Below are 10,146 nucleotides of genomic sequence, written 5' to 3' on the forward strand. Positions count from 1 at the left end.
AATTATTGAAAACAGTGCGGAATTTCATGTTCCTAGCTATATAAACGGAAAAGTTACAACTAAAAATTTTATCTCTGAACAATCAGTTGTATGGGAGCTATATGTTATAGTGACCCGATCTTTGTAATTTTCACTATTAGTATTCTGTTGATAATGGGTGCAAGTACTGCAAAATTTCATGTTCTTAGCTGCATAAATGGAGAAGTTATAACGAAAAATCTCATATCTGAACAATCAGTTGTATGGGAGCTATATGTTATAATGGTCCGATTCTTCCGGTTCCGACAAATGATTAATACATTATAAAAATACACCCAACTACCAAATTTTATTCGGATATCTTGAAAACTGAGAGACTAGATTGCATACAAACAGACGGACAGACGGACATGGCTAAATCGACTCAGCTCGACGTTCTGATCATATAAGTATACATTTTAATGGGTCTATCTCTTTTTATTCTGGTACTTACAAATATCGGACCAAAGTTATAATACCATTTCATACTCATGAAAGTTATAAAAAGGTATTAAAAAGCCATTCGTACAACAGAAACTGCAAAAATATGCCAGAGTGGGATTGAAAAGAACCCAAATTCAGGTCCAAGCAGTGTACAAACTACTATTATAAAAAAATATTACGAAATAAAATATGAGTTGTAACGCAAAACCACATATCTGAACAATCAGTTGTATGGGAGCTATATGTTATAGCGAACCGATTTCCATGATTTTCAGAAATAGCTAAGGTAATATTAAAATACAGCTACGTCCAAAATTTTAGTAAAATAACCTTAAAACTGAGGTAATTATTAACAAAAAACCTAAAATTTAAGCAAATTTTCAAGCACCGTTATCTCTAAAACTAGAGCCAACCTGAAAAAACGGAGGACGCCGTTGAATTTATAAGATCCGAGTTAAGTAAGATCAGTTATATAAACCTTTGCCCAGAAAGAATTCAAAACCTGAGCAAAGTTTTTTAAACGACGAAAAATTCACTTTCAGAACTCTAAACTTCCCCCCTAAATATCTCAAAATTTTGACGTGATACGGATTTTCTGAAAACGCCATCGTAATCTAGAGGCCAAAATTAAGTTTACGTATCTGGCCGTTTCGCTGTGATTTTTACATCCCTACTGTGGTATTAACCGACTTCAACAAGTTAGAAACGTTTTACTTCAAAAAAGGAAAAGGTTATCAATTTGTCGGAATATTTTTTTAATTTAAGAGGCAAAATTCGCCAAGTGGTCAGCAGCGTTGCGGTTTTGATACAATTGTATCCTTTTTTGTTCAAAAATGCCCCATTTTGATACTTTTGGCAGACTGTTGTGTGTGCTTTTCATACTTTTTGTGCTTGGCAACTGATACTTTTTTTTCAAACCTACCGCTAAAGCTCTGGTGGTAACCAACGTGTGAAAGTTTTTTTTCTACCACATTTCAGCCCTTTTTCTTAGAGTCACAAATTTTCTTAAAATTCTTATCTCATGTGACACTTATGATAGAGAATCAAAAATTGCTGAGCTTTAGAGCTCTTTCCGTGCTTTTTGGTGAAAACTATACTATTGTATTGCATTTTTCAAACAATGTACCTTTTCTTTTCGAAAAAGGCTTGTTTCGATAAGCTTTCCAACGATATATAATTTGTATTGGCCGTGGCAAAAGGACTATAAGTTTTTCTTAATAGAAGGCACTCGGTCCCGCCTTGGATTTTTGTCGGCAATAACACAAGTATACAAAAATTAAAAAAAAGCAAGTAAGAAAATCTAAGTTCGGGCGGAGCCGAACATTAAATACCCGGCGCAAGTATTAAATATATGTTTTTCACCTTTACGAAAGCTACCGATACATAGTAAGCCGGGGTGTATCAATTTTGAGTAAATTAGTGTCCTTAAATGTCGAAATATTGAAGTTTTAAGCATTCCTGAAATGTACCGTTATACGAAAGGCGGCCGTATTTTTAGTCCGATTTCAATAATTTTTAACGTTTTGCTTTTACATGGCAAGCACAATAACCATACCGAGTTTGGTACAAAGTGGTAGAACAGTTACCGAGAAACATATATGTGATCATAAGTGGGCGGTGCCACACCAGTTTTCCAAAATTTTATCATAAGCGTATTTATTGGTAAAGAATTGTTGCAAGCATCAATTTTGAATAAATTAGCTTTAATATTTACTGATTTATCAAAGATTTTGTATTTCTCTAAATTGCCGTTATATGGTTATTGTCCGATTTTAAAAATTTTCGGCCATTTAGTATGCGCCAAGCTTGGAAGAAATTGGTGCAGCGGTTTCCAAGATATACACATGTAAGNTTTACTGATTTATCAAAGATTTTGTATTTCTCTAAATTGCCGTTATATGGAATGGGGCGTGGTTATTGTCCGATTTTAAAAATTTTCGGCCATTTAGTATGCGCCAAGCTTGGAAGAAATTGGTGCAGCGGTTTCCAAGATATACACATGTAAGTCCAAAAATGTATAATATTCTTATTTTTCGTCTGAAAATTATTGTAAATATCAATTTTTAGTGAATTATCTTCAGTAGTTACTAAAATATCGCAGTTTTCGTATATCTGAAAATTACCGTTATATGGGCAGTGGGCGTGGTTAAAGTGCGATTTCGCCCATTTGCAATACCAACCTACCTTAGATAAATGGAAACCTACATACCAAATTTCGTTGAGATATCTAAATTTTTGCTCGAGTTATCGTGTACAGGGACGGACGGACAGACGGGCAGACGGACAGACAGACAGACATGGCTTAATCGATTTCTCTATTCATTCTGAGCATTTATGTATACATTTGTCTATATCTATCTCGATTCGTTTTGGTTGTTACAAACAACCGTTATGTGAAACCAGTTAGAAAAAATACTAGTGCATAAACTAGTATGTGCCTACCAGTTGTGCCTACCAGTTCGTCATTTTCGAAGAACTTAAGCGTTCAGTGACATCTGCCTTTGAATTGCCAAAGCATAAAGTAAAACGCAATTAATTACTTTTCTTACAAATGTCGGCTGTGGTGTCACGTGAAGACTACTGGTTCTGGTTTTGGGATCGCAGGTTCGGAGCCGCTTGGAGGTGGTTAAGATTTTTGAAGTTAGATCAATGTAGGTAGGAATTATTATTTCAATTTAATACAAATAACAAACTTAAAAATCTAATTGCATTACAAAAAAAAAAGAAACAATAAAATATATGGGAAGAAACACTTGTGCCATAAAAATTAGATAAAAAAAAATATTTTTTGTTTTTAATTAAATTTAAGAATAACAAAAAAACGTAAATAAAAAATATAAATAAAAGAAATATTATAAAAAATAAATAAAATAAAAAAAATTCCCCGCGCCAGGGCTTGAACCTGATACCTCAGGCATACCACTCGAGTGCTTTACTCTGTCGGCCATTGCGACTGTTGGAGCGCCGCGAGCAAAAAGGCATACTAATGCTTTTCATGGGGGATGTATTGGCAGACTATCTCATCAACTGGTATGATGCTACTAGTATTTCTACTAGTAGATGCTGATGCATAGCCTGACAATTGACATCTCGTAGGACATCGCAATGTTAAAAATACCAGTCGCTAACATTGAAAAAGGATAGAATGTGAACTAGTTGGGCTGAAACGCAAGCTGGTAGAATTCTAGTTCACAACTAGTAGCTTTCCCTGCAGGGAATTTATACTCTCCTTCCAAATTGATACCGTCTTTTTCTAAGAAAACTTCGTTTCGTTTTCCAAGCGATTTAGAGCGTTCGATAGCATTATTTTTTTTGTTATTATTATATTCCCCAATTTTAGATGGAAGTAATAAGATCAAATCAAAAATGTTTAATGTCTCTTTCGGCAATCTTTCTCGGAGATCGCGCAAAATATTATGAAATAGCGGTATAAATATTGCCTTTCGATAATAATCTTCAGCGTTAGACGCACGATAATTAGCCCGTAAATTTTGTATATTCGCTCTCCGAGGAAATACAATGCCAAAATCCAATTCCTTAGCGATATCGGTATATCAGACAAATGTGTGTCAGCATTTTCTCTATAATTTCGAAGAATATTCACAGTGCCATTGACTGCTTCACTAGCACGATTCAAGTCAGGCGAGGGCGCTTAGAGAAGTAAACTTTTAATTTTTAATTTTTTAATTTAACTTTTTAACTTTTATTATATTTTTCAAGTCATTCATATTTTTATGGGCTATACTATAATAAATTTTGTACAATTAAAAATCAAAGTGGATTTACTTAAATGAACACAACGTATTAATTATAAATTCTGAAATATAAATAAATAAAACATTGAAAAGCAGTCAATGCTTGCTGTTTGACTCGAACTTGGATGTACGTGAACTTGGGTAATGTATAATTGTTTATATGATTCCTCAAAGTATCCCTTATATAACACTGTGGAACCCAAAAAATCCTTAGTGCGAATATATCAGGTTTGATAGCTGTTGGCCATACCAATAATGCCTCATACTCAGATTTACTAGATCAATTCGTGTTCTCCGAGAAAAAAAAAGTTCACGATCCAAAAATCTGAAAAATCTTTTTTCTCCAAATTTTGAAGATTTATCGTTTTTGGCCTACATTTTTTGGCAAATACTATACAAAGCAAATATAGGCAAAAAATGAAGAATTTTCAAAATTTTGAGAAAAGAATTTGGCCGCTATACTCAGATTTTTTAATCGTGAAATTTTTTTTCTCCTGAACACGAATTGATCTAGTAAAACTGAGTATGAGGCATTATTGGTATGGTCAACAGCTATCAAACCTGATATATGCGCACAAGAAGCCCATTTGAAAGAGGGGGACAAAATATCACACGTAAATGAATTCCTCTATTTGGCCTGTACAATATAAGGGAAACATTTCAAATTCATAAGGGATAATTTTCTTAGTGATGCGGCTTATATAAGGAATTATATATGCCATACTGTTCTAGCTGGGTATTCATCAGCTCAAAAATTTTAAGCATATTATCATATTCCTGTGAATAAAAACACGCCTTATTTTATTATTTTAATTATCTACAACTTTATGAGACTACCAAGCCATATATATATCTATTCAGATAATCGGAACGCTATTGAGAAGGCATACAATTTNTTTAATGTAAATGTGGAAATGCATACTTACACAAAATTACACACTAAATGAAACACACTCATTTATAAAACCATTTTGACAATTTTCTTGCTTTTACTATCCCAATGCTTTTGAGCATTTATTTTTTTATACAAATACTTAATTCTAAAGTATATTAGACATTAAAAAAGTTTGATTCTTCTAAATTTACACCAGAACTTAACTTCAATAATTTATCTATTATCTAAATTTTTGCTATTCGAAATTTCCTTTCCATTAAATTTATTAAAAATTACTTTCAGTTTCTTTATGTCAACAAGGAATACTGGTTTAGGTTTTATCAGACCACCATTTGAAATTTGGCCTATCCATGTATGTATATGAAAGGGAGATTTTCTTTTCATATGCGGTATGATAAATCCTGCACCTGGGACCAAACGCGTTCACTTAGAAATACTCGGCTGCGATAGGCAACAAATAAAGTCACGACCACACGTGAAGAGTCTCCTAATGAAATATCGCAGCAATTTGCCCTCCGTTGTCGCTACACTTGACAATTCGAAGGTTTAAAATAACGCACAAGTTTGTTGTCCAGGCTCTTGACAAACACAACGCACCGCTCGCAATTCCTTTTCATTTTATTATGTATTTAAAATCAGTCGCACAGCTCACAATTGAAAATGTATATAAAAAAAATTTTTTTGAATAGTATACGGTTAAGAGTTGAAATTTCAGTCGCAGTTCAAAAGAGAGAAATGTCGAAATCACTTCTACCTTCTTATATCTTGGTTGGGACGATTAGGAGGACGACATATCTTGGTTCTTTTAAAGGATGTCAGCTCGTGAGCTTTGCAGGCATGGGGCAGAAATCGCTTAAGAGGTTACACATAGCACAGTCAAAAGTCCAATTTATAACAAATTTCTTACAATTGTTACGACTAATTTTTTTCAAATTTGTATAAAAATAAATCTCGTGTTCAAAGAACTGAATTGCTAACATGGAAAAACCAAAAACTAATCTGTGTGAAAAAATCATATTACTATTTTCTCGGGGGATATGCTTAAATCTAAATCATAACTTTTAGATTAAAAGTCGAGTGTCCACGGGGTTTGGTATTTATTAAAATTCATATGATTTACCCCAATACAAGCACGTATAATTTTTATTTTAAATCAATAGTACGGGTAATAATTCGTAGTTTTTGTTTGATGCCTTAAACACTCGACCATCAATAGAGAATAATGGAGAGAATTTCAATTAACGCGGCTCGTCAAATGTCAATAAAGATCGAGGTTTTTTTACGAATGAATAGATAGGTAGGCAGTTTTGCATAGATTAACAAATATATGTGGATGGCGTAATTACCTGGCACTGCTGCCGCTATTCATCAGGCCACCCATGTTTTGATGCAGATTTGACATCGGCGATGTAGCCTGTGAGTTGTGATGCAGATGCGCTGCTGCGGCGGCGGCCATCACGGATGCGGTATTTGGTGAATTCGTTGCGTTAACAGATGAAGAGGCGGTTGTGTTGTGCGGGTTTATATGCCCGTGACCGTGAAGATGTGTGGTGTGGTGTAGCGAATGCTGATGCTGGCTGTGCAATGCTGAAGAGTTGTGGTGTTGCAGTTGATGCGCCGATGAGCTCGAAACACCGACCCCACAACCTGATGCCACGGAGCTGCCAGATCCAGCTGAACCAGCCGACGACGAAGTTGAAGCTGACTGATGCAGCGACAATGATGTGGACGATGACGCCGGGTGGATGCTATTGCCGCCGTGTGTGTGATGCGATAGCGCTGTTGGCGACGAATGAATGCCTGAGTGCGATACTGGATGCGAGGCGGCTGCCAGTAGCGAACTGTGGTGATGGTGAAGCGACGCGGATGCTGAGCTGCTGGATGTGGGTGAGTGGCTGGTCGAGGACGCTGAATTCAACGACAATTGATGATGACTTAAATGGTGACTGTTGTGGTGTGCTTGCAAATGGGCCTGTTGATGATGATGCTGTTGCTGCTGTTGCAATTGCTGTTGTTGTTGCTGATGAACAGCAGCGGCTAATTGACCCAAATGGTGATGATGATGATGCTGGTGATGATGGTGTCCACCTGTGCTAGTTGACGAGGTGACCGCCGATGCGGAGTTGAGATGATTTTGTAGTTGCTGTCCAGTTGTGGATAACGAAAGCGGATGCGCGAGCGATATGCCTGATAGCGACAATGATGGGATACGATCCATCATTTTGTGGAGAAGACCAGGAAATTTTGGTTGGTTGGCGTGCTTCCGGCTGCAGGAGTGGTAGTGTAATTAGATATCGGGTCTGGTTGGAGCGCCGGATTAGTGGTGCTAAGGTTGATGACAAGAGTCGTTGGAAGCGTGAGGCTGTAAAATATTAAAAATACAAAAAATTCCAGTAAAGCATTTTCTGTGGATAGTTTTAAATAATATATGTAGATATAAACATTTCACAAACAAACATATGCAGGGAGTCCAAGAACACCCGCCCACCCCTTCTAAAATGGAGGAAGATGTTTTCTATTGGAAGACGCAAGAAATGAACTACCAAGTCGGGGTACTGAATCATTTGGTCGTATTACGGTCTTCCGGTTTCGAGCGGAAGTGTGTTAAACTTACCGAAAGTCCATTTTTTTTAAATAGGAGATACATGTCGTTTATTTCATTTCCGGTCGAAACTCTAGGTCGGTAAAACAACAAAAAGATAGAGCATCTCCGATTTTGTGGTTCATACTATTGTATTTTCGAATAAACAACATTTTTCACCATTTTAGAAGGGATGGACGGATGGTTTAGGACACCTTGTATGTATATGAATATATGCTAATAAAAATTTCCGTTATACATGGTATGTATGTGGTTTTTAATAACCAAGTTGTAATTGAGTTTTATAATAACTTATTTCTACATATGTACATACAATTTTGATGAGTCGTTCGTCGTACAGGCTAACCTAATATTCGCGGGTTGCGTTTTAGTATGCATGCCGTCGAATTTTTTTTGCGTCACCAGAAATTGGTTTGGTAACTGCAAATTTACTCAAAGCTTGCTTATTCGCAACTTAACTCGTAGCTTTTTGTGTTACAAATGAGCTTTCCGTGCACTGTAGCAAGACCTTTATATACCAACATTGCTTCGCACCCATGGTAACTCTAGAAGGTTCTTATCGAGAGTTATCGTTATCGAACGTTCCCGTCCTTCTCTACTACATAGAACCATCTGTCATTCTTTTCTGTTTTGCTTTCACCTGCCATTCGTGTTTTCAGTATTCCCCACAATATTACGCATTTAAATTTTTTTTCGAAATTTGATTAAATGATAATTGCCAAAGTATGTATGAAAAATAAATGTATTATAAACGAAACAATAAGTTTATCTAACATACCCTGTTAACCTTCTCAATTACATCAACAACTTTTCTAATTTCTTTACCTGTATAGTTTTGCCACCAGCAGAACTACCCACCCGGGCACAGGCGTTTCGCCGCCCCTGTGAACAGCTGATAAATTGCTTGTTTATTCGCAGCAAATTCCTAATAAAACAATATATTTTATACATATTTAAATAGGTTCATTTCGTCAATTTCAACAATGAAAACAAATTAAGAGTTTCCTTATTACTTTAAATTGCATTCAGCAACTAGCGATCAGCTGGCAAATTCTTACAAGTAAAAATTTATCTAGTAAAATCCAGTAAAAACTTGGAACGTCAACTGCCATTTTTAGCTCTCTCAATTTCCCCTACTTTGCAAGCTTTTGCTTACCAAAACGCCAAAACATGAAAATTCGTAAAAACTTTTACTGGAAATGAGTAAACAACAACAACTAATAAATTGGCGGCGTGCGTGAATATTAGGTTAGCATGTTAGGGTTCAAAATTTGTCCCTCCCGGTGATTTACTTCCTTCTAATTTTGCTACATGAAATCATACTTGTTTTGAAAACAATGTTAGCAGAGGACTTTTTTTTTAGTTATAGCTAAAATTTTTGAATTCCTTATGCAATACAATATTACAAAAGCATCTCAAAATGTTTACGTTTACTCAAGCCTTTTCTGTGCTTTTGCAGGTATCGCATACGATCTTCAAAATTGACAGAATTCAAAATTTTACATTTTTGAAGTTGTGCGCTATAAATTTACACAGATCTTTTAATTACTTTTCAGCAAAATCTGGAGCAAATCCTTGTTATAATTTGTTGAAAAAACCTAAAGTAAAGTCTGCTTTGCCCATTTAATTAGCAGAAATAAGAATAAGAAAAGAAATAGTTCTGCACATTTTCTGACAAATGTGTAATTTTGAGTTGTGTCACTTTTGAAAATTGTTGTGCGATGTGTAAAATACGTTTTCGCCGCATATTTATGGCGGAACAAATATTCGTAAGCCTAACACTGTGAGATTTTAACCAAGCATTTCGTCGGAAGGAATCCGTGACCGAATAAAATTCTATTCGAAACTTCTTTTCGGTAGTGAGCTCATTTTTTCAATTAAAATGGTATTGGTAAGAAAACAACGGATGGTGTTGATCTGGACCAGTATAGGTTTATCGTTGAATGCTTTAATTACGTGAAATATGTACATTTTTTGTTGTTTTTTGAAAAAAACAATTTATCTCAAGTCGAATTCATATAAGGTTAGATCATGAGTACAAAAATAACAATTAAACTAACCAACTTTACGCACAATGACTGTAAGAATTACAACAAATTCATCATTTTGACGCGAAAATCCAGCTGGTCTGGTAACAACCATTCGCCTTCATTTATCCTATATGAGTGAACACTAACTAATTTGTTTCTTAACCATTTTTTTGTATGTTTATGAAGTATAAAACGAACTATAAATGAATCGAAAGAATTTTTGACTTCCATAGTGTGGACCAGGCGTACTTATTTTTGAATAACTGGTAGAGGCATTTTTAGAGCCAAAGTTTATCTCACTTAACACCATTTGATTTCTGTGATTGTGTGATGGATATGCATTGATGACCCATAAAATTTCGAGTATAATTTTGCACTCCAAATACATAAAGATAACTTTGC

The 10,146-nt window shown here is 35.3% G+C and overlaps 1 protein-coding gene across 1 annotated transcript; it reads right to left on the minus strand.

Moving 5' to 3' along the window:
* Window positions 1-6,192: 6,192 nt before the first annotated feature.
* Window positions 6,193-7,481, minus strand: LOC108380098 (histidine-rich glycoprotein-like). Its single transcript, XM_017636467.1, has one exon. The coding sequence runs from the start codon at window positions 7,331-7,333 to the stop codon at window positions 6,455-6,457; it is 879 nt and encodes a 292-aa protein (XP_017491956.1). The 5' UTR covers window positions 7,334-7,481; the 3' UTR covers window positions 6,193-6,454.
* Between the last annotated feature and the right edge of the window lie 2,665 nt (window positions 7,482-10,146).

This window comes from Rhagoletis zephyria, unplaced genomic scaffold (genome assembly GCF_001687245.7).
Source record: "Rhagoletis zephyria isolate East Lansing unplaced genomic scaffold, Rhagoletis_zephyria_1.1 Rzeph_scaffold_18242, whole genome shotgun sequence".
NCBI classification, from domain to species: domain Eukaryota; kingdom Metazoa; phylum Arthropoda; class Insecta; order Diptera; family Tephritidae; genus Rhagoletis; species Rhagoletis zephyria.

Bases quoted from the DNA above. Each gene is read 5' to 3' on its own strand.
- LOC108380098 (XM_017636467.1), bottom strand. From the start codon at position 7,333: ATGATGGATCGTATCCCATCATTGTCGCTATCAGGCATATCGCTCGCG.